Raw genomic sequence first — 24903 nt, 5'->3', positions numbered from 1 at the left:
GGGGTCGTGAAGAATTGAAGAGTTAGACACAACTCATACAACTTAACAATAATTATGGCATAGAATAAGACATTAAATACCTAAAAGTGGAACAAATGAAGGGCTAAAGGAGGAGGTCCATTGGCCATTACTAACTAGGGGTGAGGACTTAGTGAAAACTTCTTGTGGAAGGCATTAAGTTCAAATTCAACTCACAAATATTGAAATACCTATTATATACAATTATATCAAATCCAGCCTCAGACACTAGCTGAGTGACCCCGGCCAAGTCACTTCGCCCTGTTTGCCTCAGTTTCCTCATCTGTAAAATGAGCTGGAGAAGGAATGGCAAACCACTCCAGTATCTTTTCCAAAAAAACCCCGGAGGGGGTTACAAAGAGTTGGACAGGACTGAAAAACTACTGACCAACAATATGTGACCCTGTGTTATCCTCAAAGAGCTTACAGTGTGTTGAGGGCTAGGCATCTTCCATCTCTGAGATGCCATGATCCTAAGAGGGACTCCTGTTTTGATGGGGGTTGGGCAGTTCTGAGATTCTAGGGTTCTGTGGCTTTATCCAAGGAGCTGAGGGGAAGCCATTGCCATGTTGGAGCCAGGGAATGACTAATCAACAGTGACCCTACCAGTGTACGTGATGGAATCTGCCTTCCTGCTTGATGGAGTAAGTATAGATGCCTATAGACCTGTCTCTTTGGGCTGAGTTTTCCCACCTGGGCTGAGTGGCCATGAGACCCCCACCCTGGAACCCATTGGAAGAAGGGGTTTGGAGCAGAGGGAGAGGGGGGGACTGTATGTTACTGGAGTGTTGAAGAAAGCTGCAGGGGCTCTGGGGAGGTGCTGCCAATGCAAATTATTATTATTAGCTTGAGCTTCGTGGAGACTCCTCCTCCTCAGTCTCCTTAAAAACCCAGTTGTCTTGGGTAATGATCACTTTGGCTGATGCAGTTTCTTTGGTATCTCGCTCTGGGTGATGGCTGTAATGGATAACTAGGAATTTATTATTTGCTGCACAGCATCTGGCTATCTTCTTTCTGAAGAGTGGTGATGGTGCTTGCAGTGTTGCCGTGGGCCCCACCCAAGGGCCTGGAACAACCCTGCTGATAGGGCCCTGACCACAGGGAGCTCCTGGTCTGAGGGCTAGGCACCTCACTTTTGGGTGGTCCCCTGAGCTCTCTTGTCTTCAGTGTGCTGCCTTTCACTTAGACCATCCTGGCTTTCCCATTTGAGACCCCAGGGCTCTGCTATTTTTATCCCTCCTCCCAGGAAAAAAGCCCACCCCCATTAATAAAAGTGATTCTTTTCCTGCTTTATTCTTTGTCTGAAGGCTGTATCTCCATTATATTATTGAACTCCCAGGACTGCCTTGTGAAAAAGAGCAATGATTCCCCCCATTTGACAGTAAGAAAACTGAGGTCTAGAGGGTCATATAATCATAATCCCTCAGAGCGGGGAGATCTGAGAAGGCATCTTGTCTGAGCCCTATCAGCCCTTGAGGAATCCATGTAGGAGCATGGGTGTAGTCAGTCTTTTATTAGAATAAAAGCAACTTAGCATTCGTTAGCATTTAAAGGTTTCTGAAACACTTTCTTCCTAGTGCCTGTGTGAGGAAGGCAGGGTAATTCCCATTTTTACATGTGAGGAAACTGAGGCCCTGAGAAGTGAAGAGACTTGCCTATGGTTGTGCCCCTTGAAAGCATGTGAGGAAAGCTTCAGTCTCCTGACTCTGAGTCCAGCTGGAATGGGTCGGAGAAGTCATCTAGTCTGGCTTCCTCTCTTAGAGATGATGACACTTAGGCCCAAAGACATTGAGTGACTTGTGCAAGGGTACTAGGTGCTAACAGTCAGAGCCAGGATTCAAATCCAGATCTTCTGACCCAAAATCTAGGGTTCTTTTCATTATAGCATGCTATTTTCAGGCCTCTCCATGGCATCTGTGACAGATGGTCATGTGTCCTTTTCTTGAATACCTCTGGTGATGGAGAGCTCACTGCTTCCTAAGGCAGTCTGTTCACTTGTGACTAGGAGGAGAAGAGAAAGGAGAGGAAGAGAAAGGAAGGGCATAAGCATTTTTAGAGTGCCTACTGTGTGCTAGGTAGGGCAGCTAGATGGCACAGTGGATAGAGTACTGGTCCTGAAGTCAGGAAGACTTATCTCCCTGAGTTCAAATACTGGCCTCAGACACTTACTAGCTGTAGGATCCTGGACAAGTCACTTAACTCTGTTTGCCTCAGTTTCCTCATCTGTAAAATGAGCTGAAAAAAGAAATGGCAAACCACTCCAGTATCTTTGTCAAGGAAACTCCAAAAAGAGATCACAAAAGGTTGGGCACAACAGAAAAAGTGACTATACAGCAATAAAATGTGCCAGGTACTATGTTAAGTACTAATTTTGCTTTTTAGCTAATTTACTAATTTAGCATCATCTCATTTGATCCTCACAGCGACCTTGTGTAGTAGGTGCAATTATGATCCCCATTTTATATTTGAGGAAACTGAGGTAAATAGAGCTTAAGTCTCTCTCTCAGGGTCACACAGCTGGTTGGGAAGTTCATCCTTGTATTGGACTGATTAATGGCAAAGGTGAATGATTTGACCAAGAGGAAAGGGAGCTAGACTTGTAGTCAGGTTACCTGAATTCCAGTCCTGGCATCCATACTTCCTGAACAAATTACTTTCAGCAAGTCATTTCCCCACTTGGGGACTTATTATGTCCATCTCTAAAATGAGTGGGTTTCAGCATAGTGAAGAAGAAGAAGGAGAAGGAGAAGAAGTAGGAGAAGGAGAAAGAGAAGAAGAAGGAGGAGAAGGAGGAGAAAGAGGAGAAGGAGGAGAAGGAGAAGAAGAAATGGCTTTGGAGCTGGAGGACATAGGTTTGAGTAACTGTATTACTGCTGACTCTGTGTCAGATCACTTTCAGCTCTGACATCTTGGGAATCTAGGATTCTGATCCATGGAAGAAGGAAGAGAATGTAGTTTCCCAGCATTTAGCTCTGTGCTCATTCCACAAAAGCCAGTTTCCTGGGTGTGTCTGCATCTCTGGGCCCATTCCTTTGCGTGAGTGGTCCTTACCAGTCTTGGGTCTTCATGGTGATGCCCCTGTTGTCATCCAAGGAAGGTAGAAAAGGCTCATGGGAACTGTCCCAGTGGAGCAGAGAGAGTCTTGTTTATCGAAGTGCTTCTAACAATGCATCCTCCTGTTGTTGTCCAAAGGGTGGCGGGTCCATCCACACAGTGGACAGATTAGCCAACCGCAGGGTTGAAATACAGAGGGGGAAGATTTAATTTAGAAAATGAGTAGGATTTCCTGGAGGAGGCTGAGGGTTAGGGTTCTATGCTATGTCAGTAAACATGGGAGGCTGTGCAGTCTCCTCTAGTCCCAGAGAAGGTTGTACCTACATGCAGCGGTTTAGGTGCAGTCCTGCCTGGCAGTGAGAGGACCCATGAGATGCTGCAGCAGGCATGCAGAGCCAGACTGGAAAGAATCTGGGGAAATCACTTCCTTTCATTTCTTGCTTCATGCTGGCAATATAGAGCATCACCTTTCAGATGGAGGCCGAACGCTTTTTTAAACAGAGTTGGTCTTCCACCTGTTCTCTGCCTCATGGTTTTCTGGGCTTGAGAGGAAGAAAGGAACTATTGGATTTACACAGTCATTATCATTTCTTATTGGGCTGCGGGCTGTGTGTGAGGGTAAACCTAAACCTGCTGAGTGGTCTCATCGACCAAGGACTTGGGTGGAGATGGGGAACCTTGTCAGAAAGAAAAAGGGGAAGAAAAGAGCTCAGCTCCGTTGTTGCTCACCTTCTGAGGGTGTATTGTATTTTTAAGTACTGTTTACCCCAATGACTTTCCAAACGTTTTGAGATCTGAGCTAGGAGAGAGAAAGATGGCGATGTAGAAGGAAACAGATAAAGGAGAGAGACAGAGGGAGAGAGGAAAGAGAAAACTTTGCAGAATCCTGGCTTTGCTATTTGCTCCCTGTATGTGACCTTGAACAAATTGCTTAAACTCGTGGCCCTTAGTTTCTTCTTCTGTAAAATGAGGGGTTGGATTGGATGGTTTATAAGAACTCTTGCAGCTCGCACATTCTATGGACGTGATGGAGGGTGGGATGGGAAAGGGAGAGAGAGAAATATCGACAGACAAGAGACAAGAGACAGGCAGATGGGAAGCTTGGGGAGGAGAGAGAGAGAATCAGAGATGAGCATATATATCATTACATTCACATTTAGAAAATATCTAATGAATAAATACTGTATGCATAACCTTGTGCTGAGCTCCACTCCAGAGGAGGAAGAGATATAAAGGCTATCATCACGGTTTCTTCCATGAAAAGCTAGATATGGATTCAGGAGACAAGATTCATAGGCATGAAATGGGAAACTGAGTCGGGGGGCATAGTAGAAAAGCTTGAACTGGGAGTGAGGATAAGTCTGAGTCCTGACTGATGCCAAATCCATCATCTGACTTTGGTCATGTCATTTGTCGACCCTGAGCCTCAGTTTGCCCACCTGAAAATTAGGAGAACTAGTTGATTTTTAAGATATTCTTTAACTCTCAAGGTGAGTTGGTTCTATTATCTGTGAGAGATTTGGGGGTTATCATGTAGGGGAGATGTCCTCTTCTTTATCCCATAGGACCATGGGTAAGGGTTGTTGAGAGACAGAATCAGTTGGTCAACAAGCATTTATTAAGCACTCATGTGCCAGGCACAGTGCTAGGTGCTGGGAATACAAATAAAGGCAAAAATAAAGTCAGTTTCTGCCCTCAAGGAGCTTACATTCTAGTGGGAGAAGGTAGTACATAAAAAGGAGCTATAAAGCAGAGGTGGGAAGGAGGTACTCACTTGGGGGCATGGGACTGGAGAAGGAAATGGCAAACCCCTTGAGTATCTTTGCCAAGAAAACCCCAAATGGGTTCCAGAGAGTCAGAAGCAGAGTTAGGAGAGGAATGGAGAATGGCTGAAGGAGACTCTTTATCAAAAAGGAAGTTCTGGCAGCATCTCATCACTGGGAGGAGAGGGCCATGGGCAGAGGGAGAGAGATTGATGGGAGGAAGACATTCCAGACATGGGACTGGCTGGCTTGGAAGGTAGTGGCTCCCCTGTCTCAGCTTTAAATAGCATCTGGATGACCCTTTGTTGGAGATATGGAGAAGGGATTCCTGATTAGGTAGGGATTATGCTAGATATCCTCCGAAGTCTTTCCAAGTCTGTGATTCTGTGGCAGGGTCTAGTTGGATAGATAAGACACCAGCATAGTATCTGCATCTGTGTCTGTGTTTAACAGCACAAGATTAGATAACATGCCACACTTTGTTACTTTAAGTATCCATGATTTCCCCTGCGCTGAGTCACAGCTGCTCTTTGGGCTTAAAACAGGAGTTGCTGTGGCCAAAGTTAAGATCCAGAGCCCGTCCAACTTGGTTGAACCCATTGGAGTTTGGCATAGCCTCAGAGAGCCCAAGGCCACCTCCACGCCATGTTGAGTTCTTGGAGGAGAAAGTTAGAATCTAGTGTGGTAATTGAATGCTAAAGTATATTCTGTTTGAGATTGGGGGATGCAAAGAAATGAGAAGGGGCTGGAGCCATTCTGAGGACTTTCCTGGAGAAGTTGAGACCTAGAAAGAATTCATAGAATGTAGAGTCTGGAAGGACTAGAGACCAGTTAATCCATCCCCTTATTTTACAGTTGAGGAAATAGACTTGTGTTCAGGTTCATAGAGCTAGTAAATGTCACAACTGGAATTTGAACTCAGGATTCCTGATTCGAAGGTCAGTTCCCCTTCCAATAGCTAGCTGAAATTTATATAGCCAAAGCATTTGTGCAGTTGTTGTTGTTGAGTTTTTCAGTCATATCCATCTCTTCTTGACCCCATTTGGGGTTTTCTTGGCAAGATACTGGAGGGGTTTGCCATTTCCTTCTCCAGTTCATTTTACACGTGAGGAAACTGAGGCAAACAGGGTCAAGTGACTTTCCTAGGGTTAGATAGCTAAGTAAGTGTTGTAAGCCAAATTTGAACTCATGAACTCTTGACTCCAGGCCAGGAACTCTATCTACTTTGCCACCTCGCTGCCCATTTGCAAAGTACTTGACAAGTACCTTGGTCCTCACAACAACCCAGGGAGGTAGATGCTGTGTTCATTCCCATTTTACAAGTGAGGAAACTGAGACAACCCGAGATTAAGCAACTTGTCCAGGGTCACATAGCTAGTAAATGACTGAGGTAGGATTTGAACTCAGATTTTCCTGCCCTAGGCACCAGCATTGGGCTAAGTGATGGACAGAATACAGAATCTGCCACATACCGTGCTCTCCATCAGTCTGGCTGCCAGCAACCTTTTTGGGGAGAGGATTTGGAAAGTCATTAGGGGTGCACAAATGAGGACAGGACCCTACTACCCTGCCCAGCAGATTCCCCTGGGAATCACTGTCCCTAGTAATGAATGGGCCTTCTCAAAGATCCATTAAACACTTAGACTTTTGGTGCCTTTTCAGGGCTGTGACCCCACTGGAAGCCAACTGGACACCTGACCCTACTTCCCCTGACAGTGCTCCCCAAAAGGACGTCCTGGCTACCCCCCCAAATAGGATGGCTGGCCCCAATGTCACTCGGGCCAAGAAGAGGAAGCCCAACTTCTGCCCACAGGAAACAGAAGTGCTCGTGTCCAAAGTCACCAAGCACCACCAGCTTCTCTTTGGGACAGGGTTGCTGAAGGCTGAGCCAGCCCGGAAGTACCGAGTCTGGAGCCGCATCTTACAGGCAGTGAATGCCTTGGGTTATTGCCGTCGGGATATAGTGGACTTGAAACATAAATGGCGGGATCTGCGGGCTGTGGTGCGGCGGAAGCTGGGGGACCTGCGCAAATCGGCCCATAGCCCTGGCTCAGGCAAGCCCCAGGCCCTGGCACTCACCCCTGTGGAGCAGGTGGTGGCTAAGACCTTCTCCTGCCAAGCTGGACCAGCGGAGGGCTACAGTCTTGAGGCCCAGAGAGGTAAGTTGTCTCTACCCCAACCAGTGCCCTTCCCACCCAATCTAAAGCCAGCCTTGCCCTCCAGACAGCAGAAACTCAGCTGCCAGGGTCTGTCCTAAAGAGAAGATGGCAGTGTCTTCTGGCTCATCTTCTATCTTTCTTTCTCCTCCACCTTTTCCTACTCTCCTTTCTCTTTCTACCTTTCTATATTTTCATTCTTTTCTTCCACATTCCTTTTTCTCATCCTCATTCCCTTCTACTTCTCTTTCTGCTCTTCTTTCTCCTTCCTTTCTTTGTCTGCCTCCTCCTCTTATTCCTTATCCTTCCTCTTCTTCATCACTCAGTCATGTGACCTAAAATGCTAGAAAAAGAAACCATTTCATTTATTGGATTCAACCTCTACTGAGGTTCACAGTTGTAAAAGAGACTTGGCTTGCTGAAGGTCCTACAGGGAGGTTATGGTGAAGCTGGAGCTAAAATCGTGGCCTCCTGGGCCTCCAGTCTGAGGCTCCTGCTGCTCCTCTGAACCACACAGCTCTTATCGATGAATCCTCAAACATTCTTTGGGCACCTACTATGTCCAGGGCCTTCCGTTGGACACTGTGGAGGCCACAGAAAGGAATAAAATCAAAGTGATTAAAATACTCCTTCCAGGAGCCGATCATCTGGTGGTGCAAATAAGATATGGGTGCGAATGGAGCAAGAACAAACAGTCTGTCTGTCCTGAGGACCTCATGGATATCCTAGATAGTGAATGAATTCTACAGGAATCCAGAGAGGGAAGAGATTACTGGGTTACTGTGATGGGGAAGAGGAAGGGAGGGGCTTAAGGGAGGTTTCCCAGGGGAAATGAGACTTGAGCTGTTCCCTGAAGGATGGGTAAGAGGAGCGGTAGAGAGGGGCACTGTAGGGCAGGAGGAGCAACATAATTAAGGGGCTAGAGCTCCAGACCCTGGCACATAGTAGGTTCTTAATAAAAGCTTATTGATTGACTAGGAATGTGCATAGCATATGTATGGACTGAGCTATAGGGGAGAGAGGGAGATAAGACTTGGTCCAGATTGTGGAGGACCTTGAATTCCAGGGTGAGAAGCTTTTATCTTTTAAGCAGTGGGGAGCCCTGTAAGGTTCTTGAGAAGGGGTGATTTGATCAGAGCTATGTATTAGGGAGATGAATTTACAGTATACATAGGCCAAATTGGAAGGGCCAAGGCTGGATTCAGGGATGGTACTGTAGTACTTTAGGTGGAAGATGATAAAGCCTGCATGAGGTTTGGAGCAGTGGAGACAGAAAGGGATAGATGAGTTTAGAACTTTTCATTTTGGGGTCAGCTGCATGGCTATAGGACTATAGAAAGAGTAGCTGAGAAGGAAAGAAAGAAGGGAGAACAAAGGAAAGAGGGGGTTGATAGGGCAGACTGCTAGAGGCCTGGCCAAGCGAGTCAGAAGGCAGAGGTCAGAGAAGGCCAGAGGCCTGGGGGCAGTGAGACTTCCCTGGACACAGCCTTCATTCAGGCCTGATGGATGTTACTGCTGAGGGAGATGTGGTGATGAAAGTGCTAGTGGTGGTGCCTGTGGACACTAGGGTGATGGTGCCCTGCTGGTATGGGCCTGACCCCAGCCCAGGGACCCAGGGAGGGGTAGGGAGGGGAGATCTAGGCCAGGGCCACTTAGGGATGGGGCAGAGGGGTAGCTGCAGGTAGAAGATTTAGGCTAGCCAAAGCAACACTGTGTTTTAGGGAAAGGACCTGAGTTCAAGTTCCAGCTTTATTACTTACTTCCCTGTGTGCCCTTGAACAGTCCTCTCTGAGTCCTCTTTCCTTATCTGTAAAATGAACAGTGTGTGCTAGGTGGTCTCTGAGCTCCTTTCCTGCTCTGTGTCTCTGTCTCTCCTCTCTCTCTCTCTCTCTCTCTCTCTCTCTCTCTCTCTCTCTCTCTCTCTCTCAATCTCTCTCTCTCTCAATCTCTCTCTCTCTCTCTCTCTCTCTCTCTGATATTGATATTACTAGTGACAATTGTAATGCCAGCTGAAAAGCATCCCTCTGTTTGGCTTACCTCCACCTCAGTTAAAGAGTTATACCAGCCACACACATGAGTTTACTCATAATTTCACTTATAAACGCATTCTGGTTGGCACTAGCCTTTGCCTTTTGTACCTGTCTTTTCCTTCAGGTTAGAGGCCAGTGGGGAAAGAAAGCAGGGAATTTTGCCATCTGGCCAGCCTACCTCTCCAGGAAATTACCACTGGAGAATACCCCAGGCAAATCCTCTTAGCCTCTCTAATCAATCCCCTTTTCATATTCCTTTTTCAACCATAGAGGGATTAATATTTATTTTTTCATGTACAAAAAGTCCTCCTGGCTTGACCTTAGCAAGGGATGCAGGCATTAAATTAATATTCCATTATGGTGGTGTCCCAGAAACACAGTAAGGGTGTTCATACACAAGGTAGTGAGCGGGGAGATGGCTGCCCAAGTCTTTGTGGTCTTTTCCCTAATTCTAGGCAGTTTTTAATCACTAACGTGTGTGTGTGTGTGTGTGTGTGTGTGTGTGTGTGTGTGTGTGTGTACTCTGATAATCAACAGATATTTATTAAGTACCTACTATGCTCCAGACCCCATAGGAGGTGTTGGGGGTACAAAAGCAATGAATGAAATGAAACAATCCTACTAGAAAGAGCTTCCCTTCTAATAGGGGACATAACAAGGCCATACAGAAGTATATACAGAAGAGCTATAAAGAGAGTAAATACAAACTAGTTAAATACAAGGTAGTTTGATAACACACTCACGTGGCACTTTGCAGTTAGTGCTTTCCCCTGCTTTTTCTCATTTTGTCCTCATAATAAGTAGGCAGGCTGGGAGAATAAAAAGAACGTCCATTGGCTTTAGAATCAGAAGACCTGGATTCCAGTCCTACCTCTAATATTTATCAACTGTGTGACCTCGGGCAATTCACTCACCCATTCTGAGCCTCAGTTTCCTCATCTGAAAAATAATGAATTAGACCAGAAGGCCTCTGAGGCTAGGTCTAGGTCTATGATTCTTTGATGCTAGGTATAGCTTGGTGAAGAGTCTAGATGCAGGGTTGTTTGCCTCATGGCATCATAGATTCATATTACGTTAGAACTTTGTTGTTGAGTTGTTTTAGTCACATTCAACTCACCATGACCCCATTTGGTGTTTACTTGGCAAAGACACTGTAGTGGTTTGTCATTTCCTTCTTCAGCTCTTTTTACAGATGAGGAAACTGAGACGAACAGGTTTAAGTGACTTTCCCAGGGTCACACAGCTAGTAAGTGCCTGAGCCTAGATTTGAACTCAGGAAGGTGAGTCTTCCTGACCACAGGCCCAGCACCCTTTGCACTGTGGCACCACTTAGCTGCCCCTGTGTTAGAGCTAGAAGGTACTTTATTTACAAAAGTGCTTAGCACCAAGTGTCAGGCATGTAATAGGCACTTAGGTGGTGCAGTGGATAAAAAACTGGGCCTGAAGTCAGGAAGATTCATCTTCCTGAGTTCAAATGTGACCTCAGACACTTACTATCTGCTTGACCCTGGCCAAGTCATTTAACCCTGTTAGCCTCGGTTTCCTCATCTGTAGAATGAGCTGGAGAAGGAAATAGTAAACCAGTCCAGTATCTTGGCCAAGAAAACCCCAAATGAAGTCACAGAGAGTCAGACAGGACTGAAATGACTCAACAGCAACAACAACAATGCTTTGTTTCCTTCTTAGAACACAGACTATGAAAGCTGGGAGGTGCCTTAGGACAAGACTCTCAGTGGCTTTACAGCTTACGAGACAGGTTGTCATTTCTGTCCCAGAGCACTGCGTTCCAGTAAGGGCGCTGCATTTTAGTCTGGATATGGGGAAGTTGGACAGTGAGTAAGGAGGCCAGTGAGGATGGTGAAGGATGGTAGTCTTCCTTGGGGTCATATAAAGACTGAGGGTTGTCAGCTTGGAGAAGACTTAGAAGAAGTGCATGCTATTAGGGAGAGGGATTTGTTTTGTTTTCTTTGGCCCCAGAGGCTAGAAGTGGGAGCACTGTGGAGAAACTTTCAAGATTTAGAATTCAGCACAGTATAGGAGGGGATACACTACCACCAATAAAACCAGAACCTCCTGGATAATCAAATGGAATTGACTGCTGTAGCAGCGAGTGACTTCCCTGTTATGAGAAGTCTTCCAGCAGAGACTGGATCGTGTACTGTTGGAGTTGATACAGAGAACATTCGTGATTTGGGTTACAGGGTTGTATTAACTGGCCTTAGAGGTCCTTTCAAACTCTAAGATTCATGATTCTATAATAATAATAGTAACCTATATCCACATAACCCTTTAAAAATACTCACTTTTATTGTCTCATAACAATCATTATGATAATAAGAGCTGAAAGTTGTATGGTACTCAAGTTTACAAAGCACTCCATGTGCATGATGTCATTTGATCCTTGCCACACCTTCTGAGGGTCAGAAAGTGGGTGCGGCCTTATTAAAGGCTCCATGGAACTCCACTCGCTCAGTGCCAGATTCAGGGCTTGCCCTTTATATTAAGATGCTTCTGTGTAAGGTAGACCAGCAGGATCCACTTTGTCTGATGGACTAGAAGGTTGGGAAGCAAAGTTTTGAAATCTGGAATGAGAGCATTCAGAGGTCAGGATCTTGGCAAGAGGTCCAAGGCATAGACTTAGGACACCTGCCGATAGAATGGAGCTTCATAGACATTTTAGACTTTGGTTCTAGTTCTGGCTCTGCTCTTGAGTTGCTGGGCGATCTTGGACAAGTCAGTTCCTTTTTTGGACTTCATGTTTTCTGTTCTATTAAAATCTAGAGTCTGTGAACTTTTTTTTAAAAAATGTTTTGATGATTATTTCAATTATAATTGGTTACTTTTATAATTTTCTATATTTTATTTTGTTATTCTGAGAAAAAGTCCAGGAGCTTCCCTAGACTGGCCAAAGGGGTCCATGACATAAAACAAAGTTCAGAATTCCTGGATTTCTAGCTTTAACTTTCTATGATTTTTGGAGTTTACTGAATTAAAATTCTTTTTAGGCAACTGCTATTTCAGTGCCTGATTATCCCACCTCTAATGTCTAATTATGGACACCAGCTGATCTCTGACCTTCATCACATACTAGGTCCTGACTTTGGTCATCTGTTGAACCCAAACCCTGATCACAGACTGATTCCCAGCTCCAGGCCGAGACTCTAACCCAGGTCACAGACTGAGCCCTAATTCCTGACCCCAAATTGAGCTCTAACTGTGACCATAGATTGAGCTCCAATTTCTATCTCAGACTGAGCTCTAACCCTGGTCACAGATTCTAATGGTCCCAGAGGGAACCATGACCCAGGCCACAGTCTGACCTCTCCTTTTGTTGATTGTATCAGGCATGTGTAATCGTAAAAAGGAGTGGGCTGTGTGAGTTCTTCCACTTTGGAAGACAAACCTGTGGCCTGTAGGGCTGTGGCTTCATAAAAGTATTTCCCTTTGTTAGATGATAGAGTGTACATGCCAGGAACATTATACAAAGGAAGATATTGTTCTGGCAACAGATATGGGAACATCTAGTTTATCAGATTTGGAGAAGGAAGGGACCCTCAGAGGCCATTTAGGCCAATTGATGAGGAAACTGGGTCCCAGGGAGGTTTAAATGATTTGTCCAAGGTCACACTAGTGTCAGAAGTAGGATTTCAACCTCTAATGCTTTATGATACAAAGGACGTTAATAGAAACTCTTTATACATGTGCAGTACGGTGGGTGGAAGGTGCTTTCATTCCCACCTTGGGATCCCCTAGGAAGGGTTAGACATGTATCAGGGGCTTTTTCTCTGCTATTTTTAATCTGTTTTTAAAAAATTTCCAGCATATCTTCCCCTCCTTTCCCCTGCTCTGTGTCTCCCTGAGATAAGTTAGTGGTGGAGGGTAGAAGCCAGTGCAGTCCCAATTTGCTTCCATATTTGCTCCCATATTTGCTCCCACAACCCCATATTAGTACAAACAGCCAGCTAGGGCACTTGAGCTATGAGGTCAAGAAAACAGTAGACTTAATGACAGTACCAGCCTCTCTCTTCTTTGGAGCGTGCTTGGGAAAGCAAGGAAAGCCTGCTTTTTTGGCCTAGTGCATCTGCTTGCCTTTACCTGTTCAGCCTGGATTATGTTCCTGCCTGGACTTGGTTAAGATTGGCCCTTATATTGTGACTGCAGAGCTGAGTGGGTGAACAGGGAGATATTGGGTCAAATAAAATTGTGTTTAGTGTGTGGTAGGACTGTACGACTCTGGGGACTCTTGTTCACCATGTATCTATTTCAACGTTCCTCTGCATTGTTCATGTCCCTGAGGAAAGGCTTATGCATTGGACTTCTATATTAGCTTCCTGAGGTCTTAGTCACTGCCTACAGAAAAGGGCATACGAGTGTTGCCTCTGTGCCACAGGATAGAAACTGCTTTGGCATGAAGGATGGAAGAGGGTATTGTGATAAGAGACCCCCAGCTCTAGCGTCAGCAAAGACTGGGTTTAAAGTTTGGGCTCTAACTCTTAAAAGTTCTGTAACCTTGTTTTCTACATCTAGTTGGTGGACATAACAATATTAGCCTGATGCACCTCAAAGGGTTGCTATTAGGAAAGTGCTTTGTAAACCTAAAACATTATATACATGTGGATTATTGAGTCATCATTGACAATACCTGCTGATGGTCTCTATTCTTTTAAGTGGGTCTATGTCAGGAGTCATGGGACCTTTGCAGTTAGAGGCTGTGGGATGCTAACACCTGGCAGGAAATCCATCTGCTTTTAGTTTTCTTTGTAAGCTAGAGTCAAGCCCAGATTCTTGTTTTCTATCCATTGGTCACGCATGTAAAATTTCTTCTTCTCCAGGAGGCCAGCTGAAAGAATGGAAGATAATCTGACTTTGGGACACTAATCCTGACCTTGGGGCATAATCCCTCTGTATTGCAATTTCTTCATTTGTAAAATGTGGGAAGGGGAGTAAATGATTTTCAAGGTCCCTTCCAGGTCCAGAGTTTCCAGTCTGTCCATTCTGTGAATGCAAATAGTGAGGGTTTAAGAGATTGTGACTGAGTTGTCTGTGGTCACACAGCAAGTTAGTGACATAGCCCGGCCTTGAGCACACATTGTAAATAAGTGTTTGTTCAGTGTTGAATCTTGTGCCTCCAGAGTTGGATACCCTTTACACTAAGACTCTGTATATGTGAGGGATTATAATTAACTGAAGTTGGGATCATTTGCTGGGAGCCACTCCCCTACTGATGTGGATTCCTCTAACTTTTCCCAGTCTTCTCTCTGTTCCCTTTCCTTCCTGTTATTTGTATGACCGTGGGTAAGCTATGTTTCCCCTCTGAACCTCAGTTTCTCTATATGGAAACTGCGCTTGTCCTGTTCCTCTTCCTCCCTGTGTAGAAAGCGCTTTGTGAACCTTTAAAGTGATGTGGAATTGAGAGCTATTATTAACTGTGAGTTAGGCCAGATAGGGGCGGGATGGCAGGGTGGGAGAAGAAAGGAGGGATCCTTGTAATGCAGCATAATTGTGGAATGTGCATAAAAAGTCTTAATTTATATTTCTGCACCAGTCAGATAACAACACTGCCTTGTACAATAGGATGTGGGGCGATGTGGGGTCTCCCAGAATGGGTGCAGTTCTGTTCTTGGCTTCTTTGGAAGGCTCAATTATTCCCATCACAATGGAAACGGTGGGTGGGGACCATGCAGCTGACACAGTTGAAAAGCCAAGATAAGCAATAGGGATTTTTTTTTCCTTTTACTGTGAAGTCAGTCAGGTGGAATGAAGATAGAATCTTGAAAATTGATTCCTCCCTTCCCGATCTCTCCCTCCTCCCTCTCCCCTTTCCTTTTCTAGGGGAAAACTAGGAAAAGAGAGAAACAAAATTTCACAGTTAGAAAGAGTCTCAGAGGGCACGTATCCCAACCCTTATCTGAGCAAGAATTAACCCACCGCAAGTGGTCTTCAAGACCTCCAGAGACTCTAGGCGCCCATCCTACTCTGGGACAGCTTTGATTATTATGAAGTGTTTCCATATACTTGCTTGAAATCTGTTTGCTTGTAATTTAGAATTGCAGGGTATTGTATTAGGTCTTGTGAGCAAGATGATGATGAGTGTAATCATAGGAGGATAGGATTTAGAACTGGAGTTGACTTTAGAGGTCACCTATTCCAACTCCTCATTGGTTGGGACAGCCACTGTAATCCTGCCCTTGACAATACCCTATCTGTATCTGGCTGCTCCTCCCACTAAGTTCTCTGAAACTGTCTCTCTATAATTAACAAACTTCCAGCAGTATGGTATCATGGCTAGAGAGTTAGTCTTCAAGCAAGGAAAACCTGGGTTCAAGTCCCACCCTGAGACATACTGGATAGTCACTGAATGCTTCTGTTCTGTAGAGCCCATGGTGTCAAATTCAAATAAAAACAGGACCAGTAAACCATAAATAAGGACTCCTGTGGGCCACATAGTGATTTAGAAAACCACTAATTAACATTATGTTTTATTGTATTTTTATTTGTTTTGTTAGATATTTCCCAAATTACATTTTAATCTGGTTGCCTCAGTGCCATAGTGTTTAATATCTCTGCTCTAGGCATCTCTTCAAGATTCTGAGTTGCCTTGATAGAGAGTTTCATCACCAAAGAGTTCCATATAACAGTGAAATTATAGGTGCAGCCCCTGTCCCGTCATTTCAGACCCCTTCCTCTCATTATTTTTCCGTATTTCAATACTCACTGAGCCCTGGCTCACACCTGAAGCATCTCTGTATCTCTGGGCTTTCCTTTCCAAGCCTAGCTGTATCTTCTCTCATTTTCTCCTTGCCTTCCCTGCCTGACTTACTGGTCCCTGAGGTGGACTTGGAATACTCTTTCTTTCCTGTTGCTATTACTAGACTCTCCCTCTATCAGCATCACTCAGCAGCCTCTCCTCCTTTGAGGTTCATTTTATTCAAATTTATCACAAGATCCAGATCTTGGTGGCTAGTTATCTGCCAACTCCCAGGACACTTTCCCTCATTTCTCCATGAGTTGAGTGCCTGGCTCACATCTCCCTCTTCATACCAACTCCTTTCCTCAGACATATATATTGTTGCTCCTTCAGATGCTCTGACTTCCTTTTTCTTTAGTCTGCTCAACTCCCACAGCCTCCACCTCCATTCTGCCTGAGGTACATACAGGGATAGTCACATCCTCGATCTTGCCATCACCCGCAAGTGTTCTGTGTCTGTGATCAAGAATTCAGACATTCCCTCAAATGATCACAGCCTGTTATTCCATGTCTCCCTGTCGTTACACCTCTCAAACCCATTCTTTGTCTTCACCATCACCTGTAATCTTTTCACTATTTATTATATTGCCAAGACCTCATCATTGCTCTGGCACTACTTTCCTCCCTTTACAATCTTCACCCCCTTAGCGAGCCAGTTCAGCCATACCCTGTCTTTTACTTTGGAATCCCTCACTCTTATGTCCCATCAGTGCTCATACACTGCCAAGCCACAATCCTGGATACACCTACCATTTGCCTCCTCCAACCCTACTGACATGTGTAGCTGAATGGAGCTGGAGGAAGTCATGCAACTGAGCTGAAATCCACTATTAATTTGCATTATCTAATTCTAACTGGGGACTCATTTCAACAAGGTAGCTCTTTTGCTCTTCCTTAATTAATTCTCTATCCCACTTTCCACAAAGGCTGTTCCAAATCTTCTTTCTTCAAGCCCTTTGTAACACCATCCCCTACTCGCTCAGCTGAACCTTATACTTTAGTGAAAAATTGAGCTCCCTCTTCTCCCCTTGTCCTTATCTGACAACACTCCTCCTCTTTTCAGGCCCTTGACCTCATGGCTCACTATTTCTTCCTCTGCTTACTACTTTGATGAAGAGGTAGCCCTTCTCAAAAACATCAGTACCACTACATGTACCCTTGATCTCATTTCCTCCCATTTCCTCTAGAAAATTCCCCCTACTATTATCCCCTCTCTATTGCTGATATTAAAGCTCTCCCTGTGTACCAGTCTGTACACTTATAAATATACCCAAACCTCTCTATCCTTTAAAGAAAAAACCTTCACTAAGTCTCATGATTCTTACTAGCTATCCTTCTGTCTCTCTTTCTTTCTTAACTAAACTCCTTGAAAAAGCCATCTACAATTGTTGCCTCTACTTCCTCTCTTCAAACCAAGAAATCACCAAATCACAGAATTTGCAGTGGCCAACCAATTAGTTAATAAACATTTGCTAAGTGCCAACTATATACCAGGTACTGTGCTAAGTGCTGGGAATACAAACAGAGACAAAAGAAAGGCCCTGCCCTCAAAGACCTTACAATCTAATGGGGGAGACAACCTGCAAATAAATACATACAAAGTAAGCTATATACAAGATAAATAGGAGATAATTAACAGAGGCAAGACACTGGAGTAAAGAAGGGTTGGGAAAGGCTTCCTGTAGAAAGTAGTATTTTAGTTAGGACTTAAAGGAATCCAGGGAAGTCAATAGTCCTAATGGAGGAGGAACATTCCAGGAGTGAGGGACAGCCAGGGGAAGTGCCAGGAGCTGAGAGAACGGAGTGTCCTGTTCATGGAACAGCCAGGAGACCAGTGTCATTGGGTCAAAGAGTATGTGTCAGGGAGTAAGGTGTAAGAAGACTGGAAAGATAGAAGGAGGCTAGGTTTTGAAGGGCTTTGAATGTCAAATAGAGCATTTTGTATTTGTTCCTGGAGGCAATAGGAAGCCACTGGAGTTTATTGAGTAGAGGGGTGGCATGATTAGACATTCACTTTAGGAAAATCACTTTAGTGGCTTAATGAAGGATGGATTAGAAAGTGAGGCAGGCAGACCTGCCAGGAGGCTATCGTAGCAGTCCAGGTGTGAGATGATGATAGCTGTACCAAGGTGGTGGCAGTGTTAGAGGAAAGAAGATGGCATATATAAGAGATGTTGCAAAGGTGAAATTGACAGACCTTGGCCGCATCTTGGATATGGGTTGTGAAAGATAGTGAAAAATCCAAGATGACTCCTAAGTTGTGAGCCTGAGGTACTAAAAGGATGGTATTGCCCTCTATAGTAATAGGAAAGGTAGGAGGTGGGAAGGGTTTTGGGGGGGAAAGATCATCAGTTCTGTTTTGGACATACTGAGTTTAAGATATTTACTGGACATCCACTTTGAGTGTCTGAAAGGCAGTTGAAGATGTGAGATTGAATATCAGTAGAGTTTGGGGCAGAAAATGTAGATTTGAGAATTATCAGCATAGAGATGGTAATTGAATCCATGAGAGCTGATGTGATCACCAAGTGAAGTAGTATAGAGGAAGGAGAGAAGAGGACCCAGGACATAAGTCCGAGGGACACTTATGGTTAGAGGACATGATCTGCCAGAGGGTCCAGCAAAGGAGACAGAGGAGTGGTCCAATTGGGAGAAGGAGAACCACAAGAAAGTGTTGTCATGAAAATTTAGAGGGTATCAAGGAGGAGGGGGTGATCAGTAATGCCAAAGTGTGCAGAGGGGTCAAGGAGAATGAAGACTGAGAAAAGGCCATTAGATTTGGCAGCTAAGAGATCATTCATAACTTTGGAGAGAGCACTTTTGGTGGAGTGATAAGGTCTGAAGCCAGATTGGCTACAGGGCTTAAGAAGAGAATTAGAGGAGCAAAAATGGAGGCATCAGTTATAGATGGCCTTTGAGAAGTTTAGCTCTCCACTGTAACATAACTGACTTGTGGTTTTGTTTGAAGACATCCAAGGAGGGACGACCTCTCAAGGCGTCTCATTCTACTTCTGTGTAGCTCTAATTTTAAGAAGTTTTCCCTGATCAGGTTTAAATTTGCCTCTGCACCTTCTGCCCATCCTCTTGGTTCTGTTCACTGTTTACGCTTGTCTCCATTTTCTCTCGTCTCACTTCTCAACCTTTTGTAACTCGATTTCCACCTCATTACTCAATTGAAACCATTTTCTTCAAAGTCACCAATGCTCTCTCAAGTCTAGTGGCCTTTTCTTGGACCTCATCCTGACTTCTTTGTAGCATTTGACAGTGCTGACCAACTACCCACTTGTCATGCATTCTGTCCCCTCCATGCATTTTTGTGACAGTGCTCTGTCTTGATTCTCTTTTTATCTATCTGCCCACTTCTCAGTCTTTTTGCTGCATCACCAACTATATCATAGTCTCTTCACCATGGTTATTCCTCAAGTATCTGTCCTGGGTCCTCTTCTCTCTCTTCCTTCTCTCAGTGACCTTATCAGCTTCCATGGCTTCAGTTATCGTACTTGTAGAATACTCCCATTTCTATATATCTGGTTCTTCTGAGCACGAATTCCACATGCCCAGCTACTTAGAAGATATTTCCTAAGAGATGTCCCAAAGATAAAATAAATTCAACATATTCAAATCAAAACCCAATGTCTTTCCCATCAAATCCTCCCCTCTTCTTAACTTGACCATCCTTTTAGTCATCAACAGTTGAGACCTTGAAATTATCCTTGATTCTTGATTCTGTATTCTTTCTTACCTTCCATCCCACATTTAATCAGTGTTACCAATTGTAACTCCACATCATCTTGTCCGTCATTCCGTTTTCTCTCCCCTTACGTGAACATTGCCTTCATTTAGAACCTTATCATTTCTTGTCCAGACTAATTCCCCAGCCTCTCAATTATTCTCCATGACTCAAGTCTCTCTCCTCTCCAATCTCTCCTCCACACAGCTGCTGAAATGACATTCCTAAAGCGCAGGTCTATCCATGTCCTTCCAAAGCTCAGAAAGCTCCATTGCCTCCGATTGCCTCTAGGATCAAATACAAACTCCTTCATTTAGCAATTAAAGCCATTTGCCATATGGCTCCAGCCTGCCTTTCCAGGCTTATTACTCATTACTAACCTTCACACACTATTCTATCCAACAGAATTGGCCTATTTACTGTTCCTATAAAAGACATTTCCATGTCCTGTCTCTGTCTTTGCATGGGCCATCTCTCATGCCTGGAGTATACTCTTATCAGCTTCTTTAGATCCCCAGCTTTTTAAAATACTCAGCCCAAGTGTCACCTCCTACATGAGACTTTTCCTTGTTCCTCACCTGCTAGTGCCCCCCTCCTCAAGTTCCATTGAAAATTTTCTTTTTGTATGGCTTGTGCCCATTGGAATATATAAGCTCCTTGAAGGTAGGAATGATTTCATTTTTGTCTTTGTATTCCCAGAGCCTAGCAAAGTGCCTTGCATGTGTAGCAGGTGCTTAATAAATGCTTGCTGATTGATTGATCTTTGAAGTTCAGAACTTAGTGTGGCCCATTCTGTTGTTAGATGACTCTCAATGTTAGGAAATCCTTCCTCTCTCTAGCTTCCTACTACTGGGTCTGTCCTTCAGGGATTCACAGAATAAGTCTACACCATCTACACCAGGATAGCCCTTTAGATATGTGAAGATAACAGTTGTGGTACCTGTGTCTTCTCTGGGCTAAACACTCTTTAAACCACGTGGCCCCTCTTCTCCTCACCATCCTGATCACCTCTCTGAGGACTCTCTACTTTGTCAATGTTCTTCCTAAAATTTGGCACCTGGGCCTTCATAAACTATTCCAGATGTTGTCTAATTGTTGCAGAGGACAGTGAGACTTGTCACTTCCCTCTCTGGGGTCTGTTTTGAACAGTTGTGAATCCCTCACCAATCTGATAGCCCAGTTCTGTCTTACTTGTCCATAAGGATAGAAGAGACACTGTTAAATACCATACTGAAATCCAAATATGCTGTATCTATAGAAGTTCTCTGATTTTTCAGCCTGTTAACACTTGCAGGACACCCAGGTTCTAGTTGCATTTCTGTGATTGATTGACTTACTGATTGGCTAACTATGCTTGACTGACCTTGAGTCACCTTCCCCTTTCTGGGTCTCATTTATTTACTCTGTAAAATGAGTTGTATTGGATTAATCACAGAATGACAGAAACAGAGTTGTAGGAACTCTCCTGCCTCTACTGGAAGACCCACCAACACTGAGGGTGTCCTTCTCTCCACATACCTTCTCCATTTGCCTTCCCCCATTCCCTCAGGTTAGGGTGCCCAGAGACCATTCAGGCTGCTTGATTGGCTTGGAGAGCTGAGAGTCACCAACCTTATTCTTTCTGGTGAAGGAATAAGGCCTTACCATCTGTCCGTCCTCTATACCCTGAAGTCCACTCGAACTGTCATTGGACCTACTCATGTACTCTAAGGATTTGTGGCTCTTATCTCCTGCCTCCTAAGAACTTCGAGACTTTTTCTTTCTCCCTGAAGCTGAATTTCTTTTATGTGTCTATCTCCTTCCAATTAGAGTGTGAGCTCCTTGAGATAAGGGGCCATCTGGGTTTTTTTTTTAAATATCCAGCTTTCACCTCAGTGCTTGGCACATGGGGCAGCACTTAACGTTTTTTCATTCATTCATTTCAAGAAGGCATCTAATCCAATCTATACTCAAATGAGAATTCTCTCTATAGTATCCTCAGCGATTAGTCATTTATACTTCCAGTCACAGAGAACTCTCTGCTAAGTCAGCCCATTCAATTTTGGAAGAGTTGCATGAAGGGAGATTTTTTTTTCTACATTCAGCTGAAATTTGTCTCTCTGCAATTTCTACCCATTGTTCCTAGTTTTTGTCTGCTGAGGCCAAGCAAAAGTCATCCATATGAGGGCCCTTCAAGTGCTTGAACCATTGATTATATCTTTCCTAAATCCCCTCTTCTTCAGTGCAAGCATCCCTATTTCTTTCAACCTATCCCCCCACGACTTGGTTTCAGGTCTATGACTTTCAGAAATGGATTTTGTACAATATATTTATGTTAATAAGATGAATTCCAGAAATCTTATTTATCTGTCCATATATTGTCTCTTGGAATATCATCAAGAAAGTGTGCTACCATGTTTATCAGAGTTAAAGATGTACTGCTTTTCTAGGATCAAAAAAGGAGGGAGAAGCCTCAAATTTGGCTAATTCAGCTTCCTCTGCTTTGGAATTTGTCAGGACTCAGTGTTATGGATATGATTCTTTGAAAGAAATATTCCACTCTACAATTATTGGAATTTTTCATTGTGTTCCATGGTCTGTGGAGATAATGTTGACTCTTTCTCATTGTATTACCTCTTAGGAATGGTGCAGGTTTCAGTTCTTGAGATGAGAAAGTATTTGAAAGTTTCCTTCCTTCCTCCTTCCCTTCTTTCCTTCCTCTCCCTTCTTTTATTCCTTCCCTAATCCTTCCTCCTTTCCTCTTCTTCATCTCTTCCTTCCTTTTCTACCTTCCTCTCTCCTTCTTTTCTTGCTTCCCTTCCTTCTTCATTCAGTAAGGCTATATTGATCTTCCTGTCCTAGACACTGTGTGGCAAACAGGGAGAAGGAGGAAATAAGGTCCCTGTTTTTGAACAGTTTATGTTTGTTTGGAAGTTATCACTAGGATCTAATATGTGATGAGGTAGGTAGTTAACATAGCCATAGAATATATTAAGTAGCGATATGTTGGTTTATTGCCAGGTGCATGGAACAGTCTGGATTCCCAGGAATCTCTCTCCCTGCTGTGGGTTTATAGAAGGGGGGGGGAGGCGCCTGTGGGCTAGAATGAGACTTCCTGTGGAAAGTGGCCCTCAAAATGGACCTTGGGTAATAACAAGAGCTCACATTTGTGTAGCACCTTAAGGTTTCAAAGCACTCAATATTCCTTGTCTCATCTGATAGTCACAGCAGCTCTATGGGGGAATGCTATTATCATCTCTGTTCTATAGATAAAGAAACAGGCTCAAAGGTACCCCAACGTCACACAGCTACTAAATACCTGAGACTAGACTCAAATTTAGGTCTTTCTAATGCCAAGGTCTGCCTACTAACCGTTCACCGAGGATGAAAAGGATTTGAGGATGGAGAGAGAAAAGCGGAGAACATTCTGGGTAGGAAGCCAGGAGAAGGTGGGATTGAGCCTACTGTTTGTACTTAGCTCAGAAATTTGATATTGGTGAACACAGAGAGGTGACCTATGCCGATGAGTTTGTACTTGATCCTTTAGGGAATAGGGAGCCAGTGAATATTTTCAGGCTGGGGACGAATGGGAAGTAATATTTTATAAATTAGGACATTCTTCTAATTTGAATGGAGTCCTCAGATTCCAGATCAATAAGACTTGATTTCACTTACCAGTACTATGGGAGTGAGCTTTAGTTCTCCATTAGTGGAGACATTTAATTAGAGGCTGGATGGCTTCCAGTCAGAGAGTCTGTAGAGAGGATTTCTGAAATGAGTGAGAGGTTGGAATAAAGTCTTTTTAGAGCTTTCTACCCTCATGATGATGGGATTTTATGCTTTTATAGCCGGTGCAGTGGGAAAGCATGCTGGACTTGTGGAGTTGAAAGACCTGGATTTGAAGCCTGACTCTGACCTTATTTGTGTGACCATGGTCAAGAGCATGATTCATGGGATTATACGTTTAGAGGAGGAAGAAACCTCTAGAGTTCATCTAATTTAACTCCTCTCATTTTATAGATGAGGAACTGAGCTTTTGAGTGACTACTCAAGGTGATTTAGGTAGTAACCAGCATAGTTAGGGTATAAATCTAGGTCCTGTGACTTAGAGGCAGCCAAATGGCACCATGAGTAGACCACTGGACCTGGAGTTAGGCAGGAAGGCTTGAATTCAAATCTGGCGTTAGACACTTTACCAGCTGTGTGACCGTGGGCAGGTCACTTCATCTCTGTTTGCCTCATTTTCCTCTATGTAAAATGGGGATGATGACAGCATCTACCTCACAGTGTTATTATGAGGATCAAATGGTTTTATAAAGCACCTAGCAAAGGGCTTGGCACACAGTAGGCCCTATATAAATGCTTATTCCCTTCCCTTTCCCCTTTTGGCTTCAAATCCAGTCTCTTTACAATAAATCATACTGCTTCAAGCTGTCTCCCATCTCTAAGGATTGGTTTCTCATCTATAAAATGGGAATATCAGAATGTGCTCCTTACCCCAAGAGATTGTTGTGAGGACAATAGTGCAGCTGAGTGCTGGCAGGGGCTTCAGTGCCCATCTAGTCCAGCCCATACCCCTAAAGAATCCCTTTGACCAGAAATCTAGCAAGTGGTCATTTTTGCTTTTAAAAATGGCAGTGAAGGAGAATTTGATACCTTTTGAGAATAGCATGTTCCACTTTTGGAAAGCTCTAATCGTTAAGAATTTTTCAGTGGATACATTACGAGCTTCATAGTGTTTGAGAAATGTGAGATGATACTACCCACAGGCCAATTCATTTTCTTAATCAGTCAGTCAGAGGTCAATAAGCCCACCTCTTAGATCATAAGGGGATTTTAGGTGATCTTTCAGTCCAATCCCTTTATTTTTAAGAGAAGGACATTGAATCTGATGGAAGTGGGGAAAAGAAGAAGGCTTGCCCAGGGTTACATAGCCAGTCAGAAGCAGAGCAGGGAGTAGAGTCCAGAGGTCCTGCCTCCTTGATCCTGGTTCTTTACCTCATGTCAGGGTGTTTACACTAGTGCTTTAATTAGGTCATTAAATCCCCAAAGTCAACTTGGATGGTCTGGGTAATAGAGGGTCTGGAGCAAAGACAGTAGTTGACCTTGTTTGAATACAGATTTGAAGGGCCCTGGGCCTGCGGACCAGGGCTCCCTACAGAGCCATTTTCTGACCTTGCAGATGTCTCATGAGAGCCATGTATGAACAGGGGCAAGGCAACAACTCTACTAACACCGGGGTTAGGCTGGCCACTTTCCTAGCACTTGGTCCCTCTTCTGCCAAGTTGGCATACACTCGAGCTTCCGAATGCCCAGCCTTGAGCCTGCCCTCTTTAATTAGCCCGTAATTCACAGATCTGTTAAAAAAAAGAAAGGAAGAAAGAAAGAAAGAAAGAAAGAAAGAAAGAAAGAAAGAAAGAAAGAA

General features: G+C 44.1%; 1 protein-coding gene across 3 annotated transcripts in view; it reads left to right on the top strand.

Moving 5' to 3' along the window:
* The window catches only part of TSNARE1 (t-SNARE domain containing 1), a 287962-nt gene that overhangs the window by 70540 nt on the left and 192519 nt on the right, over positions 1–24903 (top strand). For all 3 annotated transcript variants that reach the window (XM_078153781.1, XM_078153782.1, XM_020995260.2), the window contains exon 3: positions 6498–6994. In XM_078153781.1, coding sequence (XP_078009907.1) covers positions 6592–6994 — 403 coding nt within the window. In that variant the 5' untranslated portion in view covers positions 6498–6591. The remainder of the gene's footprint in view (positions 1–6497; positions 6995–24903) is intronic.

This window comes from Phascolarctos cinereus, unplaced genomic scaffold (genome assembly GCF_003287225.1).
Source record: "Phascolarctos cinereus isolate Bilbo 61053 unplaced genomic scaffold, phaCin_HiC Scaffold_4;HRSCAF=312, whole genome shotgun sequence".
Taxonomy (NCBI): Eukaryota; Metazoa; Chordata; class Mammalia; order Diprotodontia; family Phascolarctidae; genus Phascolarctos; species Phascolarctos cinereus.
The sequence above is the reverse complement of the archived record's forward strand: the minus strand, read 5'-3'. Positions and strand labels throughout refer to the sequence as shown.